We start from the raw sequence: 27005 nt of genomic DNA on the forward strand, positions 1-27005 counted from the left end.
GCTATATAAAAACTAAATTCCCTGTCAGTGTGGCAAAGTCAGAAACTATTTGTAAACAGTTGGCATTTCTTGCTTTGAATATTGAGGTTTCAAAGGGCTTCTCTATAACTGTGATTGGCTGTTATAGACCCCCCTCTGCTCTCTGTATCTGTGATTGGCTGTTATAGACACCCCTCTGCTCTCTGTATCTGTGATTGGCTGTTATAGACCCCCCTCTGCTCTCGGTGATGCATTTTCTTCTCCGACGCACCTTATGTCTAAACTTCTTTACAGTGAAATGATCTTGAATGGTGATATCAACTGGTGTTGGTTAAAGCCGGTGTCTGATGATTTAAAAATGTTTTGTAATTCTATGAATCTTACCCAGTTGATGAACTCACCCACTCGCCCAAATCTCAAATGACCAGATAAATCTACCCTGATTGATTTGATATTGACAAATGTTCCACATAAATATTCTGCGGTTGGTGTGTTTTGTAATGATTTAAGTAACCATTGTGCTGTTGTTGCTGTTAGAAATACTAAGGTTCCTAAGACAAACCCACGTTTTATTCGTAAGATAAATTTGAAGTGTTTTAATGAGCAGGCTTTCTTTCTTTCATGATTTGTTTTATTTTGACTGGAGCAAGATTGGTCTTATCCCTGATGTGGAAATTGCCTGGAAATTCTTTTATGATGTTTTTTTCCAAATAGTAAACAAACATGCCCCATTCCGCAGGTTCAGGGTTAAAGGGCAGGATAATCCATGGTTTTCTTCTGAGCTGTCTTGTATTATTCAAGAACGTAATCTAGCCTGGGCTAAAGCAAGGAAATCATGTTCTGATGCCGATTGGCTTCTTTTTATGCAGTTACCAAACAAGTGTTCTTTTCTTCTCAGGAAGGCCAAGTCTGAATATTTTATGTCTGTTACCACTGATAACCTGAATGACCCTAGAAAGTTGTGGAAGGCTATTAAGTCTATGTCTGGAAACAGTGATGTTAACGAATTACCGCCATGTGTATTGAAGGACTTTGTTGCTGTATATGACAAAACTGAAATGCTGAATTGTTTCAATGAGCACTTTGTATCATCTGGTAGGCTGTTTGATTCAGTGTCCTCTGTCTTTGTACAACCCTGTGTGGTTGAACCAGTGAGAGCTGGTCAAACTTTTAGCTTTTTGCCATTCTCAGTGCAGGTGGTACATAAAAGCCCTGAAATCCTTAGATCAGGTTCTGATCTTCTGGATCCCTGCTTTATTAAATCTGGCAGCTGATTTGATAGCTGAACCACTTACATATTTGTTCAATCTAACCCTGGAATGTAATGAAATTCCAAAGATCTGGAAATCAGCATTTGTTCTACCACTTTTAAAAGGGGGAGATCCAACTATTTTAAATAATTATAGGCCAATCTCAAAGCTGTCACCCCTGGTGAAAATACTTGAAACCTTGAGTGAACAGCTGAACGAGTTTTTATACACAAACTCTATTTTATCAATGTACCAATCGGGCTTCAGGAAGAAGCATAGCACAATTACAGCAGCCATGAAGGTTTTAAATGATGTCACTAAAGCCCTTGTCAATAAACAGCACTGTGTCTCACTTTTTATTGATCTCTCTAAGGCTATTGATACAGTTGATCATGCTATACTAAGGCAGAGATTGTCGAGTGTAGGTATTTTCTGAGCATGCAGTTGCATGGTTTGCTAACTATCTGTCTGATAAAACTCAGTGCACTCAATTTGATTGGGCTCATGTCTGTTAAATTGTCTGTCTGTAATGGTGTGCCCCAAGGCTCTGTACTTGGTCCTCTCTTATTCACTATATACATAAATAATTTAGACAAAAATGTCCAAAATGCGCAACTTCATTTTTATGCTGATGATACTGTTATTTACTGTTGTGCCTCGTCTCTTACAAAAGCTTTCCAGAACTTGCAAACTGCTTTTTATACTGTTCAACATACCTTGTGTCAATTGAAGCTTATCCTCAATACTGACAAAACTAAACTAATGGTGTTTTCTAAAGTAAGAAATAGACCTCTGAACTTTTCACCTATTATTACCTGTCAGGGTAATGAGATTGAGACTGTAACCTCATATAAATATCTTGGAATTTTAATTGATGACGGCCTCTCTTTTAAACTGCATATTCAACAATTTACGAAAAAATTGAAGCTGAAATTGGGATTTTATTTTAGGAATAAGGCCTGTTTTTCTTTTGAAACCAGAAGGAAGCTAGTATCAGATACATTTGTACCTTTACTAGACTATGGGGATATTTTATATATGAATGCTTCTGCTCAGTGTCTGAGATCAATTGACACCCTTTACCATGGCACTTTGAGATTTATTTTAAACTGCAAAACCCTTACGCACCACTGCAATTTGTATACGAGGGTTGGCTGGCCTTCTCTAGTCACTCGTAGGTTCAGTCACTGGTATACTTTTATTTTCAAAGCCATTTTGGGTTTACTACCTTTTTATTTGGGCATTTTTATTGTTCAGAAATGTGGTGGGTACTCTCTTTGTTCGCTGGACTTTATCCTGCTAACTGTTCCAAATATCTGAACTGAATTTGGTAAAAGGGCTTTTATGTACTCTGTTCCAATCACCTTAGAACGCCTTACAAAATACTTTTAAACTGGAAGAACTTGTCCGATTGGTATTTTTAAATCACTGATGAATGATTTTGAGACTGATTCCCTGACCTGTCAATGTTTTTAATTTGCTGTTTTTGTTATACTCTTGTGAATTCTATGGTTTTTACTAGATTACTTGTAGTTTTTTATGTTGTTTGTCTGTAATTTTTGTCATGACTTGGTGTTGCCAATCTTGGCCAGGACGCTCTTGAAAAATAGATTTTAAATCTCAATGATCCCTTCCTGGTTAAACAAAGGTTAAAACATTTTTTTTTTTTAATGTTTTTTTTTACAAATTAGTCACCCTTTGCCTTGATGACAGCTTTGCACAGTCTTGGCATTCTCTCATCCAGCTTCACCTTGAATGCTTTTCCAACAGTCTTGAAAGAGTTTCCAAATATGCTGAGCACTTGTTGTTTGCTTTTCCTTCCCTCATCCCAAACCATCTCAATTGGGTTGAGGTCATGTGATTGTGGAGACAGGTCATCTGATGCAGCACTCCATCACTCTCCCTCTTGGTCAAATAGCTCTTACACAGCCTGGAGGTGTTGGGTCATTGTCCTGTTGAAAAACAAATGATAGCCGCTCTAAGCTCAAACCAGATTGGATGGCGTATTGCTGCAGAATGCTGTGGTAGCCATCCTGGTTAAGTGTGCCTTGAATTTCACCAGCACAGCACCTTTACACCATCACACCTGCTCCATGCTTCATGGTGGGAACCACACATGCGGAGATCATCCGTTCACCTACTCTGCATCTCACAAAGAAAGCAGTTGTAACCAAAAATCTCACATTTGGACTCACCAGACCAAAGGGCAGATCTCCACTGGTCCACCGCTCGTGTTTCTTGGCCCAAGCAAGTCTCTTCTTATTATTGGTGTTGTTTAGTAGTGGTTTCTTTGCAGCAATTCAACCGTGAAGGCCTGATTCACGCAGTCTCCTCTGAACCGTTGATGTTGAGAAGTGTCTGTTACTTTAACTCTGTGAAGCATTTATTTGGGCTGCAATCTGAGGTGCAGTTAACTCGAATGAACTTATCCTTTGCAGCAGAGGTAACTCTGGGGCTTCCATTCCCGTGGCAGTCCTCATGAGAGCCAGTTTCATCATAGCGCTTCATGTTTTTTTGTGACTGCAGTTGAAGAAACTTTGAAAGTTCTTGAAATTTTCCAGATTGACTGACTTTCATGTCTTAAAGTAACGATTGACTGTCATTTCGCTTCGCTTATTTGTGCTGCTCTTGCCATAAAATGGACTTGGACGTTTACCAAATAGGGCTATCTTCTGTATACCACCCCTACCTTGTCACAACATAATTGATTGGCTCAAACACATAAGGGGAAGAAATTCCACAAATGAACTTTTAACAAGGCACACCTGTTAATTGAAATGCATTTCAGGTGACTACCTCATGAAGCTGGTTGAGAGAATGACAAGAATGTGCAAAGCTGTCATCAAGGCAAAGGGTGGCTATTTTGAAGAATCTCAATTATAAAATATATTTTGATTTGTTGAACACCTTTTTGGTTACTACATAATTCCATATGTGTTATTTAATAGTTTTTATGTATTCACTATTATTCTACATTGTAGAAAATATTAAAAGAAAGAAAAACCCTTGAACGTGTAGGTGTGTCCAAACTTTTGACTGGTTCTGTACATGTTCGTGAGAGTCTCACTTTATATTAGTGTGTAGCCCAAACTGTTCGGACGCTACAGACAGAAGTTGGCAGATTGGCTGTACAGACTTCAGGCAAGTCTCAAGATGCTTGTTGGGGTTGTAGATCAAAACGGAGAACACCACTGTTTGTGAGAGGCTCATCCTTCAATAGAGGGATCATAATAAACTGTTCGGATGCTACAGATGATTTTGTGAGAAGACCGATTTAGGGATGTGTTATGGTCTGACAAACACCGCTCTAGCTCTGTCACCTAAAGGGGTTAAACCCACTGGAACAGTGACAAACTTGCCTGGTAAAGGATGCAAATGTATTTTGTCAACACCTACAGTCAGAAAGGTGGTTTGAAAGGCCAAGAAAAGTCCAAGGGCCACAGTTGGAGAATTACAGAACTTGGTCGTATATTGGGGTCACCAAGGGTCCATATTTACAATTAGACGCCACCTCCATGCCAATAGGTTGTTTGTAAATGTTGCTATAAAAAAGCCTTGATTGAGAGTAACCAACAAATGTAAATGCCTGGAGTTTGCTAAAAGGCATTGATACTTGGATTGGAACCGGGTGCTATGGTCTTATTTATTTTAAGAAGTATTTTTTGCTAACCTTTATCAAGGGTGCCAATACTTTTGGATGTGACTGTATCTGCACATGTGCTCTCTCTCACACACACACACACACACACACACACACACACACACACTCACACACACACACACACACACACACACACACACACACACACTCACACTCACACACACACACACACACACACACACACACACACACACACACACACACACACACACACGCACACGCGACTGTGTCCTAACCTAACTTCTTGATTGTATGTTTGTCTTTTTACATTTGTTGTTGTAAGACACTAACTAGCTGAATGTGCTGGCTGGCTGTTGTGTACAACAGAGAGAGTAATGTTGTTGTTTTCAATTATTGATCACTGCTGGTTGGGTTTCTTTTAATGGAGCACCTGTCAGATGGAGGCAGGAGCATCCTGGAGGATCCTGGTAATGGGAGTGCTAAAGAGAGGCAGAAGAGCCTCTAGCCTTTTGGGGCTTTAAGCAAGATTTGGTTTGGGGGCACCCCCACCTCACAGACAAAATATGTTAGTGCACCCCTTCTTGCCAGTGGTGTGAAGAGAAAAATGTGCAGTTTTAAAGCTAATTTCCTACCATTCTACACATTTTGCTATGACTTATGTCATGTTCATATGATATCTGAATTAGAGTGACTAACAAAATCAATGGGGTCACCCTGGAGGTCAGGGTCAGTGACGTGCAGTGAGGTCAGTGGCTGGGTAGGCACTGCCAATTATCGAAGCCAGATTTACTCACAAATAAACCTTGATGAAGCCTAAGTTCACCATACAACAGATAGCTGCAACAACGAGAGTGGCATAGGCTATTAACTGAAATTGAAAACTAATTTTACCAAATGTAAATACCAATGTAGCCAAGATACACAAGCGATAGCCTACAATGGTGGCATATTTCATATCATCTGACAAAATGACACACGACTCAACTCAGCTCAGCTTAGACCGATGTAGCATCCACAGTAACAACCAATAGGTGGCACTAAAAGACCAATATGGGCACATTTGATCCAAATAGTTTGCAAAGAAAACTCCATAGTCTTTCACAATGGATTTAGAATTCTTCCAATGCACCGTACGTGGCACACGCAAACACACACATAATAATATTATTACGTGACATTATTACACACACATACAGTATATGATAAAAAAGCTTCTAACAAAATGTTGATATTAACAATTGAAATGACTGAAAAATGCAGTTCAAAATGTAAAAAAAAAAATGTATTCCAGCTTGATAAATCAAATGCATCAAAGTGATGTTGTCTATTCTCATGTTCATTCAACAGAAGCCTAACCTGCAAATTGCAAAGGAAAATGCATTTAGGCCTACCTTAGTCCATTCGTCTGTCCTTCAGGGTGAACTGCTTGGTGACAGCGTTGTTAAAGTCACAGAACCCCGAGTCCTTATTTTCGTTCTGTACGCACACAGCAGGCCAATGGACGTGTGGGAGATGCATCCCCAAGGCCTCCTTCGGAAGAGTCACACACATAGAAACAGTAGCTGGTAGCATAGTTGTCCCACAAAGCACACAGGTAGGCACCTCCATAATTAGGGTAGTGGTTTTCAAATTTTTCCAGCTGGGAGGTGACTACCTCATGAAGCTGGTTGAGAGAATTAAAAGAGTGTGCAAAGCTGTCATCAAGGCAAAGGGTGGCTACTTTGAAGAATCTAAAGTATAAAATATATTTTGATATGTTTAACATTTTTTGGTTACTACATGATTCCATGTGTTATTTCATAGTTTTGATGTCTTCACTATTATTCTACAATGTAGAACATAGTAAGAATAAAGAAAAACCCTTGAATGAGTAGGTGTGTTTGTCACATTGCATAAGGATGGGAGACCGGCGCAGGAATACGTAAGAGGTTTTTAAAATTTGGTGGTTTGGTGGTGATGATCCAGTTCAGTGACACCTAGAAGGCCGGTGATGTAGACCTCCGGAGCTGGTGAACGGAATGAGCAGCAGTACCGCGGGGATCCGTGACATTGTCCAAACCTTTGACTGCTACTGTATGTTTAGGTTAAAAAACCAATGCAGGGGCCCCCCGGATAGCGCAGTGGTCTAGCTGTGCCACCAGAGACTCTGGGTTCGCGCCCAGGCTCTGTTGCAGCCGGCCGCGACTGGGAGGTCCATGGGGCGACGCACAATTGGCCTAGCGTCGTCCGGGTTAGGGAGGTTTTGGCCGGTGGGGATATCCTTGTCTCATGGCGCACTAGCGACCCCTGTGGCAGGCCGGGCGCAGTGCACGCCAACCAGGTTGCCAGGTGCACAGTGTTTCCTCCGACACATTGGTGCAGCTGGCTTCCGGGTTGGATGCTTGGTTGGGTTGTGTTTCGGAGGACGCATGTCTTTCGACCTTCGTCTCTCCCGAGCCCGTACGGGAGTTGTAGCGATGAGACAAAATAGTAACTACTAACAATTGGATACCACGAAATTGGTGAGAAAAGTTTTTTTTTTTTTTTACTTTAAAAAAAGGCAGATCGCAAAGCATTAGGCTATTATACAAACGCTTAATTTACTAACTACTCTCAATACATTTATCAACCTGAATCTGTTTATTTATACGCTGTAGTCGATATGGGAAATCCAAACGGCTAAACTCTCTCTAGCTTGTATAACAATTCTGAACACACTCTATCAAAAAGAAGACTCCAAATGGCATAGGTTGTCAGGTTGAATCACAGTGAGGCTAGCAGACAGTGCTAGTGGTGTGACAGTAAAATGCTGTGTGAGCGCTCTGTGGACTGGAGCAGTGTGCTGCTGCTGATGCTACGCTGTACGATAGCTAGCTTCTAGCTCACAGAGATGCTCTCCTTCCCTTCCTCTCTTCCCTTCTTCTCTTCCCTTCCTCTCTGTGACCTTGAGGCCTGTCCTCTGTTATGGTGGAGGGTGGGGGAAGGTATCGGCTGCTGAGGGACTGCTGGAAATGTGATCAAGGCTACAGTGTCCCCACCATTTGATATATGCCTCTGGGAGGGAGGCTGCTACTGCTGCCGGTATGGCTGCAATGGAATCTGATGCTAGAGTATACTACTGTACTGTTGATAATAATGTACATTAGTCAAGAATGAACAATTAATATACTGTAATACATATACTGTAGTGTATTTTCAGTCAGTACATTATAATATTTTGAATTATAGCATTCGATTTGAAGTGTTATCTATGACTTGCTAATTACAGATATATTCATTTGCTACTATTTTGATCAGCCTAGATTATTTTGAGGATGAGGTCTGTCCATTAGCTGTGTATTTGTACATTATGTGTGTGGTTTGATTGGAGTTAGGAGTACACACATACTGTATGTATCCCTTCTGTATCCCTGGTGGGCATCTTGTGTCTAGTGGGCTTCTGTCCAACCCACAAGAAAGAGATGCCAGTTATGGATGATATGGAGAGGGAGAGAGCGATGAAGAGAGAGAGAGATGCCAGTTATGGATGATGTGGAGAGAGAGAGAGAGAGAGAGAGAGAATGGTGACAAAGGTAATGACGTCATTGGTTGGAGAGGTTGCAGAGACACACATGGACCTCGCTGGGTCTCTGTATCTCAGGAGACTGGGGGCCGAAGAGGCCACTGATCCGATCAAGGAACAGATGGGCCGTTTGGGCAACAGAGCCTAACCTAGTACAGCTCACCGCTCCTGAGGGAGATCACCCTGTGGTGTAGCATGGCTCTCACCCACACAGATCTACAGGCAGGAGTCAGACTCATCCACACAGATTTACAGGCAGGAGTCAGACTCGCCCACACAGCTCTAGAGGCAGGATTCAGAGTCACCCACACAGATCGAGAGGCAGGACTGAGACTCACCCACACAGCTCTAGAGGCAGGAGTCAGTCTCACCCACACAGCTGTAAAGGCAGGAGTCAGACTCACCCACACAGCTCGAGAGGCAGGAGTCGGACTCACCCACAAAGCTCGAGCTATTCCAGCCTTCTCTGGGGGCTGGAATACTGAGACTGAGACTCCCCTAAAGTCTTTGATGCAGGTTAAGATTCAAATTCACCCTGTCAAATCAAATACAATCAAGCTTTATTGATATAGCACATTTCAGCCATTGCTGAAACACAATGTATTTCACAGGAAAATAAACATGCATAAAAAACAATTCAAATAAAAACTGAAATATTTACTACACAACAAACATTAGAGGATAAAAAACAAAAGAATAACAATAAAAACTTAAATACTAAAAAGCACGCTAAGGAATAACAGAGCTAAAAAGGTGTGTTTTAAGATCCCTTTTAAATATGTCCACAGTTTCGGCCCCCCTTTATGGTGAATGTACACTAGATGCAGGAAATTTCCACTTGACACTTAGGCTGCCCATTGTGACTTGCTTGTTGGTGTGGGCGTGCTGGCAGCATATGGCAGCATGTTCGATTGTTCGTCAAGAATTCAGCAAGTTTGTATGAAGGTCTGGTTATTAAATGGGTACATAGTTCAATAGTAATATCCTCTAAAACGTTCTGGTGACAAACAAACTTTGATGCCCTGTTTCCAATTGTCCACATGGCTGGGTGAACCTATTCAAGTAAGTAGATACATTTTGAAAATGTAAAAAAACCTATTTATTATTAGCTAACTAGCTACAGTGCAGGCTAACTCAAATGAGCTGCTAAATGAGCTAGCTAGTTGGCCAGCTAGCTATCTAGCCAACTTCACATACTGTATAGATAGCTAGCTAAGTGAATGAAATATCACCATCTACCTAACTTCATATTAGCTAGCTATCTTGGTGTATTTATCACTGTAAAAAACGAACTCCAAATGCATTTGTAGGTAGCTAGCTAACAGCCATGGAGGAGGGTGAAAGGATAGCAGCCCCAACTGTCAGTGAGAGAGTAGGCTATTCTGGATAGGGCAGGTACTTTTGTGTAGTTCCTGTCCCTAGAAGTGAGGATGGAGGTAATAGTAACATAATATTCAGTGCGGTGTAATTTGACTGCAATGAAGTCTGTTCCTTGAGGTTTTCTGTCCTCAGATAAAGTGAGCTCTGAAAGCCTGTCTACATATGAAGAGATCCCAATGAAGAGCAGTGGTTCTCAGTCCTGGTCCTGGGGACTTAAAGAGGTGCACATTTTTGTTTTTGCCTTTACATTACACAGCTGATTCAAATGATCAACTCATTATCAAGCTTCAAGCGTTGTTTATGTATTCATTTTTTATGCTATCCTTGATATGATCCTGCTGTTGATATGATCCTACACATGCACGTGTGTGCCCATGCATCTATCAATCCAATTTTATCTTCCATATTCCTACAGATACCTTGTAACTGGAGATTCCTTCAAAGCGATTGCCTACAATTAACATGTAGAGCACTGCAAGGTTGGTGACCAGGGCCATCTGGGACTGCCTCCTGGAGGAATTCAGGTGTGTGTGAAGGCTACCTGTGTCCTGCATAACTTCATGAGGATGGACACGAGGACCGGGACTGGATCTGCAGCTCGCCGCCACGAGGAGAAGTCTGCTGCCCTGCAGGATGTTTCAAGGATGGGGTCTAACAACGCAGCAAGAGAGGCAATCCGTGTGCTGGAGATCTTCACCTCCTACTTCTTCAAAGAGGGTGCTGTTCCCTGGCAACACCATAGACTACACTATGCACAACCAAAGGCTATTTTAAGAGCCATTCACATTGCAATAAGAGTATTCTTCCATTTACTTAGCTATGTCAACTGCAGTTATTCAATTCCCAGTTTCTCTCCCTTTTATTTCTGCTTCTCGGGTAAGGGTGTGATGTCTGTAAAAAAACGGGCTATTTTAAATCACCCATATTGAAAAAATGTAGAACAATTAGACACCCTATAACCCACACCTACACACTCATGTATCAATCTGATTGATTGATTGTGTTGTGCAGTAAGCAGGCTCAGGTGTATAACTGTGGCTCCTTCCACCTTAGGCAAGAGGGTCAACCATGGAGAATAGTAAGACACTTCATTATTTCTATAACTACGCTATATTGTTTGTCCTTGTGTGTCCGTTGATGTTTTTCAGCATAAAGTGCTCTGCAGCCACTTAGTGTGACATGGACACCCGATGAGGCCACACACACAGATTCCTGTTGAACACTGTCCCTTTAACTACCTCATTTTCTCAACAAGTCTCTCTCCTTCACTTCATCCCTCTCTCCTCTTCTCTCTAAATCCTCTAGGTTATATCAGCAGTGTCGGTGAACCCCTCCCGCATCTGAACTGGCTACATAGAGGCCACAGGATGATCAGAGGTGAGAGGTCACTTGGTCAGGTCAACACAAAGTATTAATAAAGAGATGCTTTACATTGAAATACAGATAGATATGCAGTAGTCCCAGAGTTAATGATCCAAGGTCAGTTTTGCATTTCAACTCCTGATTATTATGCTGACTAACAATGTTAGAATAAAAAATTCAAACACAAGGCATAAACATGCTATATCTCTCTCCATCTGTCTCTCGTCTGCGGATATGTTTTGATGTGGATGCCAATCCCCAGTTCTATCATTGCCACCTCACCCACTTTTAAGATAACCTTCGGGCCGACTAGAGACACTATTATGTAATTGTGATGAACTGAGAGAATATTTGGGTTGCACTGTGATTCATTAATCATATGCTGCCTTCCCTGCTCCTATATTCTTACCTCTTTCCCTTTGTCTTTTACACCTCTCTCGCCACCTCCTCTTTCTTCCTCTTTTTTTATAATGCACAACATATGTGCATTGAAGTACAGATTGAACTTGTATTTATAATGTTACAATTATAGTATTTATAATGCTTGTATTTTATAACACTTGGATAATGAACTGCTTTCAATAAAGTGTTTCACATTCTCTACTGGATGAAATGAAGTCTCTCATTTGATAAAATACTACACCTATCCTGTTTATCAGATCAATGCAGATGAAGGGCATTAGATATCAAATTTTATTTGTCACATACACATGGTTAACAGATGTTAATGTGAGTGTAGCGAAATGTTTGTGCTTCTAGTTCCGACAATGCAGTAATAACCAACGAGTAATCTAACCTAACAATTCCACAACTACTACCTTATACAGACAAGTGTAAAGGGATAAAGAATATGTACATAAAGATATATGAATGAGTGATGGTACAGAACGGCATAGGCAAGATGCAGTAGATGGTATCGAGTACAGTATATACATATGAGATGAGTAATGTAGGGTATGTAATCATAAAAGTGGCATAGTTTAAGTGGCTGGTGATACATATATTACATAAAGATGGCAAGATGCAGTAGATGGTATTGAGTACGGTATATACATATAAGATGAGTAATGTAGGGTATGTAAACATTATATTAAGTGGTATTGTTTAAAGTGATACATTTTTTCCCATCAATTTCCATTATTAAAGTGAGCTGGAGTTGAGTCAGTATGTTGGCAGCAGCCACTCAATGTTAGTGGTGGCTGTTTAACAGTCTGATGGCCTTGAGATAGAAGCTGTTCTTCAGTCTCTCAATCTCTGCTTTGATGCACCTGTACTGACCTCGCCTTCTGGATGATAGCGGGGTGAACAGGCAGTGGCTCGGGTGGTTGTTGTCCTTGATGATCTTTATGGCCTTCCTGAGACATCGGGTGGTGTAGGTGTCCTGGAGGGCAGGTAGTTTGCCCCCGGTGATGCGTTGTGCAGATCTCACTACCCTCTGGAGAGCCTTGCGGTTGTGGGCGGAGCAGTTGCAGTACCAGGCGGTGATACAGCCCGACAGGATGCTCTCTATTGTGCATCTGTAGAAGTTTGCGTGTGCTTTTGGTGACAAGCCAAATTTCTTCAGCCTCCTGAGGTTGAAGAGGTGCTGCTGCGCCTTCTTCACAACGCTGTCTGTGTGGGTGGACCAATTCAGTTTGTCCGTGATGTGTACGCCGAGGAACTTAACTTACTACCCTCTCCACTACTGTCCCGTCGATGTGGATAGGGGGGTGCTCCCTCTACTGTTTCCTGAAGTCCACGATCATCTCCTTTGTTTTGTTGACGTTGAGTGTGAAGTTATTTTCCTGACACCACACTCCGAGGGGCCCAGAGTTTGGAGGGTACTATGGTGTTAAATGCTGAGCTGTAGTTGATGAACAGCATTCTCACGTAGGTATTCCTCTTGTCCAGATGGGTTAGGGCAGTGTGCAGTGTGGTAGCGATTGCGTCGTCTGTTGGGCGGTAAGCAAATTGGAGTGGGTCTAGGGTGTCAGGTAGGGTGGAGGTGATATGGTCCTTGACTAGTCTCTCAAAGAACTTCATGATAACAGAAGTGAGTGCTACGGGGCGGTAGTTGTTTAGCTCAGTTACCTTAGCTTTCTTGGGAACAGGAACAATGGTGGCCCTCTTGAAGCATGTAGGAACAGCAGACTGGAATAAGGTTGATTGAATATGTCCGTAAACACACCAGCCAGCTGGTCTGCGCATGCTCTGAGGACGCGGCTGGGGATGCTGTCTGGGCCTGCAGCCTTGCAAGGGTTAACACGTTTAAATGTTTTACTCACGTTGGCTGCAGTGAAGGAGAGTCCGCAGGTTTTGGTAGCGGGCCATGTCAGTGGCACTGTATTGTCCTCAAAGCGAGCAAAGACGTTATTTAGTCTGTCTGGGAAGAAGACATGCTGGTCCGCGATGGGGCTGGTTTTCTTTTTGTAATCCGTGATTGACTGTAGACCCTGCCACATACCTTGTGTGTCTGAGCCGTTGAATTGCAACTCTACTTTGTCTCTATACTGACGCTTAGCTTGTTTGATTGCCTTGCGGAGGGAATAGCTACACTGTTTGTATTCGGTCATGTTTCTGGTCACCTTGCCCTGATTAAAAGCAGTGGTTGGAGCTTTCAGTTTCGCTGCCATCAATCCACGGTTTCTGGTTTGGGAATGTTTTAATAGTTGCTGTGGGTACGACATCGCCGATGCACTTTCTAATGAACTCGCTCACCGAATCAGTGTATTCGTCAATGTTGTTGTTGGACTCAATGCGGAATCCACGTGATCGAAGCAGTCTTGAGATGAACCGGTTTTAGAGTTTTTGCATGATGCTGTAACAAATCTCCTCTTCATCTGAGGAAGAGTAAGAAGGATGGGACCAATATGCAGCGTGGTAAGTGTTCATCATATTTGAATTGAAAAACTGAACACTACACAAAATAACAACAAAGAGAAAACGAAAAGGTTCTGCCAGGTGAACAGACACTAAACAGAAATTAACCACCCACAAACAAGAGTGGGAAAACAGGCTACCCAAGTATGGTTCTCAATCAGAGACAACGATTGACAGCTGCCTCTGATTGGGAACCATACCAGGCCAAACACATAGAAATACCAAACATAGAACAAAAACATAGAATGCCCACCCCAACCTAAAATAGAAACATACAAAAGGAACTAAGGTCAGGAAGTGACAGATGCGTAGGAAGTGTAGTGTACTGTTTTTTAAAATTATATTTCTGTATATATGAATTACAAATCAGCTTCTAACTAGTTAGATCCTGTTTCTAGTCTATTAGTTACAATGTTTAACCATTGATGTCCCAGGACCAAGATTGGTAAACACTGTTGAAGTGTATAATTGTAATACATAAACTCAGCAAAAAAAGAAACGTCCCTTTTTCAGGACCCTGTCTTTCAAAGATAATTCGTAAAAATCCAAATAACTTCACAGATCTTCATTCTAAAGGGTTTAAACACTGTTTCCCATGCTTGTTCAATGAACCATAAACAATTAATGAACATTCACCTGTCGAACGGTCGTTAAGACACTAACAGCTTACAGACAGTAGGCAATTAAGGTCACAGTTATGAAAAGTTAGGGCACTAAAGAGGCCTTTCTACTGACTCTGAAAAACACCAAAAGACATGCCCAGGGTCCCTGCTCATCTGCGTGAACGTGCCTTAGGCATGCTGCAAGGAGGCATGAGGACTGCAGATGTGGCCAGGGCAATAAATTGCAATGTCTGTACTGTGAGACGCCTAATACAGCACTACAGGGAGTCAGGACGGACAGCTGATCATCCTCGCAGTGGCAGACCATGTGTAACAACACCTGCACAGGTTCGGTACATCCGACCGTCACACCTTGCGGACAGGTACAGGATGGCAACAACAACTGCCCGAGTTACACCAGGAATGCACAATCCCTCCATCAGGGCTCAGACTGTCCGCAATAGGCTGAGAGAGGCTGGACTGAGGGCTTGTACGCCATGTTGTAAAGGCAGGTCCTCACCAGACATCACCAGCAACAACGTTGCCTATTGGCACAAACCCACCGTCACTGGACCAGACAGGACCGGCAAAAAGTGCTCTTCACTGACGAGTTGGGGTTTTGTCTCACCAGGGGTGATGGTCGGATTCACGTTTATCGTCGAAGCAATGAGCGTTACACCGAGGCCTGTACTCTGAAGCGGGATCGATTTGGAGGTGGAGGGTCCGTCATGGTCTGGGGTAGTGTGTCACAGCATCATCAGACTGAGCTTGTTGTCATTGCAGGCAATCTCAACGCTGTGCATTACAGGGAAGACATCCTCCTCCCTCATGTGGTACCCTTTCTGCAGGCTCATCCTGACATGACCGTCCAGCATGACAATTTGAGGTCGACCGATTATGATTTTTCAACGCCGATACAGATACCGATTATTGGAGGACCAAAAAAATCCGATACCGATTAAACAGCCGTTTATTTATTTTTATTTTTTGTAATAATGACAATTACAACAATACTGAATGAACACTCATTTTAACTTAATAGAATACATCAATAAAATCAATTTAGCCTCAAATAAAATGAAACATGTTCAATTTGGTTTAAATAATGCAAAAACAAAGTGTTGGAGAAGAAAGTAAAAATGCAATATGTGCCATGTAAAATATGTGCCATGTAAAAAAGCTAACGTTTAAGTTCCTTGCTCAGAACATGAGAACATATGAAATCTGGTGGTTCCTTTTAACCTGAGTCTTCAATATTCCCAGGTAAGAGGTTTTAGGTTGTAGTTATTATAGGAATTATAGGACAATTTCTCTCTATACGATTTGTATTTCATATACCTTTGACTATTGGATGTTCTTATAGGCACTTTAGTATTGCCAGTGTAACAGTATAGCTTCCGTCCCTCTCCTCGCCCCTACCAGGGCTCGAACCAGGAACACATCGACAACTGCCACCCTCGAAGCAGCGTTACCCATCTCTCCACAAAAGCCGCAAAAGCCCTTGCAGAGCAAGGGAAACAACTACTCCAAGTCTCAGAGCGAGTGACATTTGAAACGCTATTAGCGCGCACCCCGCTAACTAGCTAGCCATTTCACATCGGTTACACCAGCCTAATCTCGGGAGTTGATAGGCTTGAAGTCATAAACAGCTCAATGCTTGAAGCACAGGGACGAGCTGCTGGCAAAACGCACGAAAGTGCTGTTTGAATGAATGCTCACCATCGCTCAGTCATACTGCTCTATCAAATCTTAGACTTAATTATAACATAATAACACACAGAAATACGAGCCTTAGGACATTAATATGGTCGAATCCGGAAACTATCATCTCGAAAACAAGACGTTTATTCTTTCAGTGAAATAGGGAACTGCTCCATATTTTATCTAACGGGTGGCATCCATAAGTCTAAATATTCCTGTTACATTGCACAACCTTCAATGTTATGTCATAATTACGTAAAATTAGGCATCCCAAACTGTTGCATATACACTGACTCTGCGTGCAATGAACGCAAGAGAAGTCACAATTTCACCTGGTTAATATTGCCTGCTAACCTGGATTTCTTTTAGCAAAATATGCAGGTTTAAAAATATATACTTCTGTGTATTGATTTTAAGAAAGACATTGATGTTTATGGTTGGGTACAGTCATCCAACGATTGTGCTTTTTTCGCAAATGTGCTTTTGTTAAATCATCGCCCGTTTGGCGAAGTTGGCTGTCTTTGTTAGGAAGAAATAGTCTTAACAGAGTTCGCAACGAGCCAGGTTAGCAGGCAATATTAACTAAATATGCAGGTTTAAAAATATATACATGTGTATTGATTTTAAGAAAAGCATTGATGTTTATGGTTAGGTACACATTGGAGCAAGACAGTCCTTTTTCGCGAACACACACCGCATCGATTATATGCAACGCAGGACACGCTAGATAAACTAGTAATATCATCAACCATGTGTAGTTAACTAGTGATTATGATTGATTGTTTTTTATAAGATAAGTTTAATTCTAGCTAGCAACTTACCTTGGCTTAACTGTAAGGTTGCAAGATTGAATCCCCCCGAGCTGACAAGGTAAAAATCTGTCATTCTGCCCTTGAACAAGGCAGTTAACCCACCGTTCCTAGGCCGTCATTGAAAATAAGAATGTGTTCTTAACTGACTTGCCTAGTTAAATAAAGGATAAATAAAGGTGTAAAAAAAAAACTGCCAAATCTGTGTCCAAAAATACCGATTTCCGATTGTTATGAAAACTTGAAATCGGCCCCAATTAATCGGCCATTCTGATTAATCGGTCGACCTCTAATGACAATGCCACCAGCCATACTGCTCATTCTGTGTGTGATTTCATGACAGGACAGGAATGTAGGTGTTCTGCGATGGCCAGCACAGAGCCCGGATCTCAAACCCATTGAGCACGTCTGGGACCTGTTGGATCGGAGGGTGAGGGCTAGGGCCATTCCCCCCAGAAATTTCAGAGAACTTGCCGGTGCCTTGGTGGAAGAGTGGGGTAACATCTCACAGCAAGAACTGGCAAATCTGGTGCAGTCCATGAGGAGGAGATGCACTGCAAAACTTAATGGAGCTGGTGGCCACACCCGATACTGACTGTTACTTTTGATTTTTGATCCCCTTTGTTCAGGGACTCATGTCTGTGGAACTTGTTCAGTTTATGTCTCAGTTGTTGAATTTGGTTATGTTCATACAAATATTTACACATGTTAAGTTTGCTGAAAATAAACGCAGTTGACAGTGAGAGGACGTTTCTTTTTTTGCTGAGTTCACATGCAGACACAGCATCATACAAAGACTGGAATGTGATACTCCTGGTACTGGATATGACTGAAAAATAATCTCCAAGACATTCATACCTGAACTGCACCTTTATTTGCCAAGGTAGAGTACATGATCAGTGAATATATTAAATGTACATGCTACAATGTGGGGGATCTCATGCATGGTAATAACTACATGGTTACGACTTGCATCCTTGGCACAAAGTTATATTATATTCTACTCAATCCATGGCCATTAATGTCATTCAGACTGTTTTGAAGTTGATACAACTGGCTATGATAGCTGAGGTTCATAGCTATGTTGTGAACTAATATGTATACTAAACGTTTGGGTCCATACACAGATCTGCTAGACAGCTAGCTACACATCCATAGGCATACAGGTATTTTAATCATCCACTGCACAATAAGCAAGAGCATACATAGCTAGGTACGTTATTTCATCTATCACCATTGCATGGCAAATATCAGCAAGGCAAGCTTACAAAATTGTACATTCAATTTGCAGTAAATGTTTTAGCTAGATTCTTTACATCCACTGTTTCACAAGACGACAGCCTGGTTTGCTGGTTGTTTCAGGAGTCCCTAAAACATTAAACAACCAGAATTACAATTTCAGACTCATGCCGCAACACCCATAAAGCATAACGCTAGCTTGCTAAATCGCAATTTTCATAAAACGGCGTCATGTGCTAGCGTATCATGCCCGTTAGGTTCTCTGGCAGGCTATTCCAGAGGATGGGGGCATAGTAACTAAAGGCTGTCTCTCTCTCCTTGGTCCTAAACGTTGGGATAGTTAAAAGGCCTGTGCCAGAGGACCTGAGGGACCTACTGGTTACGTAACTAAAAAGCATGTCTGACATGTATTGGGGTGCATAAACATGGATTGATTTAAAAACCAATAAAATAATCTTAAAATGTATTCTAAAACTCACAGGCAAGCCAGTGCAGACACTTAAAACCGGTGTAATGTGTTCCCTCCGTCTGGTCTTGGTCAATAACCGTGCTGCAGCATTCTGTATGTTTGACCAATGGCTTCCTTGGGTGGATCAGACAGGAGAGAATTACAGTAGTCCAGCCTGCTTGTAATAAAAGCATTGATGCGTCTCTCCGTATCAGCCTGAGAGAAATGGCCGCACCTTGGCAATGTTCCTCAGGTGGTAAAAAGCTATTTTGGTCACATTCCTAATGTGTGATTCAAAGAGGCAGGACCTTCAGACTCTTCTCGCTCTTTGAGGCAGGACATTGAGTGTGATCAAGGCACAAATATCGTTGGATAACTCTATAAAGTCTCAAAATGCCTGATTCAGAACTGTTGCAGACAAAATAGCCCTAAAAAAAATGTACATTAAGTTGATTGCTTGTTGTTGTTGTTTTTCAGATCCATTTTATGCCCAAATGTATTATTTATTCAGTATTTATTTATTGTTTCACTATTTGTGGTGTTGTAAGACCAACCCATGACTTTGGAGATGTCTTTGTTTTCTTTCAGCCATCAATGAGTTCCCTGAGGATGTCTTCACCACCTACCAGCGCACCAGAGGAGCTGTCCTGCTGCACATATTTGCGGTAGGAGATTGATGTGTGTGTGTGTGTGTGTGTGGTTAACACCATGTGGTTCAGTAAATCAGGCGTGTGTTCTTGACTGTGTGTGTATGTGCATATATGCGTGCATGTTTCTAGCTTACATATGTGTCCATCCGTGTGCACATATCTTTACAAAAAGAGGACCCTGCTGGGATGTACTGGTCCGTAGGCACTACTAGGCAGTATGTTATCTTCAGTCCTGTCGTCTTCATCTGGGATAGAAGTGGTGCGGCTCTCTGATGGACCTTTTTTTTTAATGGTCTGTGTCATTGTTTGTGACCTGTTATCTTCCTGTCCGGTGATGTCCTGGGAAGTGCTGTGAACAACATGGGTTGGTTTGTACCCAGCCCCAGCGCCCTCTGGGCAGAGCCTGTCATCGCTTCCTTACACAACAAAAGACACATCAAACATGCAGCCTCAGTTGACTCTTCTTTTTCTTTGGGGGGGAAAGACAACTTTCCGAGGGCAGGATAGAGAATAGCAGGATGTGTGTACAGTTGCTGATTTAATTGTGTCTATTCTAACTCAGTGATGTTGTATAGTAGTGTTCGCTGTGCACAGCACACTTTCCTCTTTAACCCTCTTCACTCTTCTCTCATCTCTATTTTTTCTTGTTCTACCTCTGTCTATCTCTCTCCCTTTTCTACCCCCCTATCTCTCTCTCTCTCTTGCTCTCTCAGGCCCTCTACATGTTTCTGGCCTTGGCCATCGTCTGTGATGACTACTTTGTGACGTCATTGGAGAAGATCTGTGAGGTGGGTGAATTGAGCTCCCAATAGCAATCTCCTCTAGGCCATCGACCTCCTTCCTCTCCCTACGTTATTGACGTGTCGATGTGATGTGTTTGTGTGTCGATATTTGATGCATGAGGCTTCAGTGTGAGATTGTGCTTCCTCTCTCGGTGTGTCTGTCAGAAACTGGACCTAAGTGAAGATGTGGCAGGAGCTACGTTCATGGCTGCTGGCAGCTCAGCACCAGAGCTGTTCGCTTCAATTATAGGTGAGATGGGCTCATACTCGCTCACACTAGCACACTTACAGTACATACTGTACAAGTGCAAACATGCCCACCTACAAGTAGGTGAAATACATTCAGTAGTATGTAGACTGTATGTTCAATGCACTACGTTGGTATATAGGTTTCAGATCAATGTTGTTAAGAGGTGATCACATTTGGGAGATAACTGCCTCTCTCTTTACCACTCTCTTAATCTCTCCTTCTCTGTCTTTCCCTCTCCCTCTCTCTCTCTTCCCCTTCTCTGTCTTTCCCTCTCTCTCTCTCTCTCCTCCCCTTCTCTGTCTTTCCCTCTCTCTCCTCCCCTTCTCTGTCTTTCCCTCTCTCTCCTCCCCTTCTCTGTCTTTCCCTCTCTCTCTCTCCTCCCCTTCTCTGTCTTCCCTCTCTCTCCTCTCCTTCTCTGTCTTTCCCTCTCTCTCCTCTCCTTCTCTGTCTTTCCCTCTCTCTCTCTCTCCTCCCCTTCTCTCTTTCTCCTTCTTTCCTGAAGGTGTCTTCATCACTCATGGAGACGTGGGTGTTGGAACCATAGTGGGCTCAGCGGTGTTCAACATTCTATGCATCATCGGTGTGTGCGGAATCTTCGCTGGACAGGTGTGTGTGTGTGCGTGTGTGTGTGCGTGTGTGTGTGTGCGGAATCTTCGCTGGACAGGTGTGTGTGTGTGCGTGTGTGTGTGTGTGTGTGGAATCTTCGCTGGACAGGTGTGTGCGTGTGTGTGTGTGGAATCTTCGCTGGACAGGTGTGTGCGTGTGCGTGCGTGTGTGTGTGTGTGGAATCTTCGCTGGACAGGTGTGTGCGTGTGCGTGTGTGTGTGCGGAATCTTCGCTGGACAGGTGTGTGCGTGTGCGTGTGTGTGTGTGTGTGGAATCTTCGCTGGACATGTGTGTGCGTGTGCGTGCGTGTGTGTGTGTGTGGAATCTTCGCTGGACAGGTGTGTGCGTGTGCGTGTGTGTGTGTGTGTGTGTGTGGAATCTTCGCTGGACAGGTGTGTGTGTGTGTGCGTGTGTGTGGAATCTTCGCTGGACAGGTGTGTGCGTGTGCGTGCGTGCGTGTGTGTGTGTGTGGAATCTTCGCTGGACAGGTGTGTGTGTGTGAGTGTGTGTGTGTGTGTGTGGAATCTTCGCTGGACAGGTGTGTGCGTGTGTGTGTGTGTGGAATCTTCGCTGGACAGGTGTGTGTGTGTGCGTGTGTGTGTGTGTGGAATCTTCGCTGGACAGGTGTGTGCGTGTGCGTGCGTGTGTGTGTGTGGAATCTTCGCTGGACAGGTGTGTGCGTGTGCGTGTGTGTGTGTGTGTGTGTGGAATCTTTGCTGGACAGGTGTGTGCGTGTGCGTGCGTGTGTGACCCCCATGTGCCTCAGTCTATTGTTGCACACTGCCAGAATGGGACCATTGTGTCAATGGGGCTATTTTATGCCCCAAATAACTCATTCAATATTAGATGTATACAGGCCTGGGTTGTTCCACCAATTTGGTGCATTTTGAAAAGTGTAACTTGGTCAAATTTGTTTGGGATTTCACCTAATTGTAACACTCTGTCATAAAGAGCACATGTTCAACTTCATTTAAAAAAACATGTTTTCACATCTCAAGAGGTTAAATAACAAACTGACTATAGTTATTGCCTGTCAAGTGCCAAATAAGGTAACAACAAGGTTGACAGTAACAGGGTTGACAATTTCTTCTTAAATCAGCAATGAATCCGCTTGTGATAAGTGGAATGGAAGCTTGTTGTGTACAAAAGGGATGGGCAATTGAACGCTTGCTTCACAATTATTTTATTGTTAAAACATTTCTAGCCATTGTATCTATGGGTAACATGTGTTGATGTGTGTTACTCGACCCACTCAGTTTTTTGCCACAAAACACCAGAAAGTGGCCAAAAGGAGTAGAACCAATATATCTGCTTTTACTCTATGATTTTACTATTGGATGTTGAATGTTTCTATAAAAAAATATAGTTTTACCATAGTGAAACAAGAGTTCCGTTCAGATGTAAATGAATCACTAATCACATCAAATCAACAACATAACTAAGGCTTTACAATGATAGTGATATTTGGGGATTAAGTGGGTTAAAATCTTCTGGAAGTGACACAGGGTTGACGGAGGGACATGTCAAAATGTTGGCACTTTAGCCAGCCTTTATTCATATATATTTTTATTTTTCAAATGAAAGATGAAAGATTTATTGAGTAATCCATGTGGTCTATATTAAAGGGCACTTCATTTAATATATCAGGCTTTTAAAATGCAATATTCGTGCACATTTTCCACTTAAAATATCAAAGGGATGCAAAAGGCCCTCTTTTAGTGGAATGACCCGCCCTACTGTATTACACACATTTAGTTTTGCTTCCTTTTGTGTACCAGCAGATGCCCACATGATCTTTTTTTGTTGTTGCCAAAAACAACATCAACTGCCAGGATTATGTCATCATGTTTTTAAGCTGTGTTTTGTCTGATAACTGCTGTGCAGCAAAAAGCCTTTACAGGTCTGGTTGCATTTAAAGTGCTGCCTGTAGCCTAAAAGACTCTCAACTGCTTTTGACAGGACAAGCGAGCACAACCCTGTCACTAGTTGTCACTACTTGTCACTAGTTTCCACAGCCACAAATTCAAAATTAGCTATATTACAAAAATGTATTTTTTTTAAACATTGCTTTATGGCTTTAAGTCCAGGTAATGGACCCTAACATATATGTATGTAGTTTGGTGAGGTATATTAACTAATATACATGGGTTCTAACTAGGGCTGGTCGATATGGCCTAAAAGTAATATCTACATACAGAGGTTTGGACGATTCACGATATATATCTTGATTTTTCTAGTTTTTCTCTTATTAAGGAAATTAAAAGTTGGCCAAGACATAATTCTTAATTGAATTTTCTTTATTAAAATAAAAAAAAAAATATACAAGGCCTCAAGGCCTATTTGTGCCAAGCAAATTAACAACACTGCTTGCCAGGCTGTCATCATTGTATGCAAATCATTTTTTTTTTAAATGGAATGAAAAAATGTGTCCCTAAGAAGAATTTGCACAATAATTCATCAAATTATAAAATTCTGTCAAACAAAATATCTTCCTTTACTTTGTTCTTCACAAGTTTCTGGCGACGAACACAACCCTGTGTCACATTGGTATGAGGGATTGAGAGACAGGCGCAGGAATACGTAATAGGGGTTTCTATTAAGCCCAAATTACCACGTGGTGTGTAAAGGCACGGGGACGATGATCAAACAAACATGTAACAAAACAGGGTAGAAAGCCAAAACAAAAGAGCGAGGAGTACTTCGAATAAATAACTCACTCGCACAATGATGATCACACGGGACGAGACCTGTAATCATCTGCGCAATCCACAATTGCACGAAAGCCAAAACACACAGCACAGGTACTCACATGCACCAACGGATAATGTAACAATAATCGAAAGCCCAATGGAAACCAAAGGGCACACTTATACAAATACTAATCAGTGGGAATAGGGGACAGGTGTGTGTAATGAAAGTTCCGGAGGGATCCGTGACACTCTTCCCTCTTTCTCGCTCTTTCTTTCTCTCTCTCCTCTCTTCTCCATCTCTCTTCCTTTTGTCTCATTCTGTCTTTCCTCTCCTCTCTTTCGCTCTCACTCTCTTTCCTTCTCTGTTCCCTTTGTCTCGTTCTCTCTCTCCTCCAGGTAGTATACCTGACTAAGTTTGCAGTGTTCCGTGACTCGCTCTACTACACCCTGTCTGTGTTGGCATTGATTGCAGTGAGTAACTGATCATCTCATCCCCAGTCTACTTTACATAATGAGGCCATTCAGACTGTCTACGCCACTGAGCTCATGGAGGGTTGTGGGGAGGAGATTGTTCTGGCAGCTGCTTGTGTGTGTGTGTGTGTGTGTGTGTGTGTGTGTATGTGTGTGTCTGGGGTTCTCTGTAATAATGGGAACTGGGGAGCATCTCAGTTTGGAGTGCTGATCAAGGATCAGGTCCCATATGCCCATGTAATCCTATTCATTGTGATCTAACTGATCCTACGTCAGAGCTTCTACTCTGAGACACTTCATAAATACGACCTCTGTATTGAATACACGGCATACCCTTTCACACTATCATACTTTACATAATGAGGCCATTCAGAGAGCCTCTGGTGGCCTTTTAACCTTCATTTACTGCCTAGCCCACTGGGCTCACTGAGAGACAGAGACCCAGCGGGCCGATAGACAGAACATTCCTCTGCTCTGAGAGAGAGAGAGAGAGAGAGAGAGAGAGAGAGAGAGAGAGAGAAACTCTAAACAGCTTCATACTGTCATTGCTTTTAATGTAAACAGTATAGGAACTGTTCTTTGTGCTACTTTCTCATAGCCATCTGTCTGTGACAGTAACTGCACCCTTGATGCATTTCAACGACAAGTTTTTCTAAGTTTGAGTTTCTTTAGAAGAAAAGTAAAGTTGATGCTCTTTCCCCTTGAAAGTATGGATGTTAGTGTAAGAATTTTTTCCCTGTTTCATTTTCTTAGGTCATTTACGATGAGAAGATAGTGTGGTGAGTAGCCTGATGTGTGTTTCCTTGTGTCTCAGCAGAAGGTTTGTGTGTGTATGTGTGGGTGGGTAGGTGGGTGTGTGTGTGTGTGTGTGTGTGTGTGTGCGCCTGCAGACATTCTGACTCTTCTCTGTCTGTCTCTGCAGGTGGGAGAGCTTAGTGCTAGTACTGATGTACTTTGGGTACATTCTGATCATGAAGTGAGTTCCACTGGGACCTGTTCCTTCCCGCCTCTCACACACACACACACACACACACACACACACACACACACACACACACACACACACACACACACCTGAGCACACACTACAAATAGAACAATCCACATACATAGTATATAACATAAGTTGAGTATAATGTACTGTGTACAAACTCTCAACTGACGATGTAAACCGTTTCTCGCATCAGATTTAACACCAGCATCCAGAACTATTTCACCGGGAAGGAAGACAAGAGCTTGGCCAATGGTAACACGGTGATCAGCAGCGAGCTGGAGGATGGTAATGCTTGTTATGACAGTTACATGTGGGATGATCCGTCCAAGCCGTTACTCTCTCCAGGTAAAGGTAACCAGGCAGGCTTTATGGTCACCTCTCAGCCAACCCTCTGGCACTCTGACTGTCCTTCTAGCAGAACAACTACTCTACTGTATCTGGCTACCCTGGCAAACCTAGAAACTACTCTGAGCTTCTACTCCTGGCTCTTCCAATCTGGTTTAACATTGTCAACAGTCCTCTCCACTATCTCCTCCACTATCTTCATTCCTCTTTGTAAACTCACAGCTCTGATATCTTCTCTTTTACTCCAGTTTAGACTTTGTGTCTTTCTCCGCGTGGCTGATCTTCTCTCAGTGATAGAGGCTGTGCTATATTTCCGAGTTCTCCTCTCCTGTCTATTAGACTCAAGCTGAAGTGGTGCTGCCGTGTGGCAACCCTGTCGCTACTGTAGCAAAGCCTGTCTGTTTAGCCTTACTAAACCTACCTGCCTGCTGTGACCTGGTCTGTGAGCTGGTGACATATGCTGCTGTGCTGTGTAGTGACGTGGTGTGCTCTGCAGTTCTGTGTCTCACCCTCTTCTACTGTGTCAAGTACAGTCCATTATTCCAGTCACAACATGTACATCAGTGGAGGCTGGTGGGAGGAGCTATAGGAGGACGGGCTCATTGTAATGGCTGGAATGGAATCAATGGAAATGAGTCAAACATGTGGTTTCCATACCTGTCATGTGTTTGATACTGTTCATTCATTCCATTCCAGCCATTACAATGAGCCAGTCCTCCTATAGCTCTTCCCACCAGCCTACACTGACATACGTATATGTGTAAGGGTGTGCGAGTTGGTGTTGGTGCATAGCTGCGCAGGCATTTGTATGTCTGCGTGCCTGTGTGTATGAAGTGTGTGTGTGTCTGTGTGTGCTTGTGTCTGTGTGAGTGTGCGCCTCTACTATACAAGTGTGTGTGTATATTGAAAGAAAAACTGTGTCCTGGCAGTTGGCTCACTCCCCTGCACCTTGGGGGTGGTGATTTGTGAGGTTTTATTGTTTGTCACACACACACACACACACACACACACACACACACACACACACACACACTGAAGGTGTGATCCCATCTGACAACGTCTTCCCCAATGGGCCTTGAACTGGGCCCATTGGGGCTCACTCTGCTGCTGTCACGCCACCACTTTATTTGTACCTCCTGACATACGGTATCCTTCGGGCTGGTATGTGAGTGTGTGTGTGTGTGTGTGTGTGTGTATGCGCGTCCGTGCATTTGTGTGTTTTCATGTGTGGGTGTGAATGAGAGAGGGAGTTTGCTGGTCTGGCATGTGGGTGTATTAGGCATGTGTGCCAATGTGGGTACCTACCTTGTGGTTGTGTAATGCTTCTTCTGCTGCTGCCTCTGCTGCAGCAGCTGCCTCTTCTTCTTCTTCTTCTTCTTCTTCTTCTTCTTCTTCTACAGCTTCTTTTTTTTCTTCATTTTCTTC

At 42.7% G+C, this 27005-nt stretch overlaps 1 protein-coding gene across 4 annotated transcripts in view; it reads left to right on the forward strand.

Moving 5' to 3' along the window:
• Positions 1 to 27005, forward strand: part of slc24a4a (solute carrier family 24 member 4a) — a 62304-nt gene that overhangs the window by 28249 nt on the left and 7050 nt on the right. Inside the window, exons 3-10 of one of the 4 annotated variants that reach the window (XM_042329966.1) lie at positions 19381 to 19457; positions 20156 to 20230; positions 20390 to 20474; positions 20977 to 21080; positions 24167 to 24241; positions 24995 to 25020; positions 25164 to 25217; positions 25429 to 25586. In XM_042329966.1, coding sequence (XP_042185900.1) covers positions 19381 to 19457; positions 20156 to 20230; positions 20390 to 20474; positions 20977 to 21080; positions 24167 to 24241; positions 24995 to 25020; positions 25164 to 25217; positions 25429 to 25586 — 654 coding nt within the window. The remainder of the gene's footprint in view (positions 1 to 19380; positions 19458 to 20155; positions 20231 to 20389; positions 20475 to 20976; positions 21081 to 24166; positions 24242 to 24994; positions 25021 to 25163; positions 25218 to 25428; positions 25587 to 27005) is intronic. The other 3 variants (XM_042329967.1, XM_042329968.1, XM_042329969.1) reach the window with 3 other exon arrangements.

Source organism: Oncorhynchus tshawytscha, linkage group LG11 (assembly GCF_018296145.1).
Source record: "Oncorhynchus tshawytscha isolate Ot180627B linkage group LG11, Otsh_v2.0, whole genome shotgun sequence".
NCBI lineage: Eukaryota > Metazoa > Chordata > Actinopteri > Salmoniformes > Salmonidae > Oncorhynchus > Oncorhynchus tshawytscha.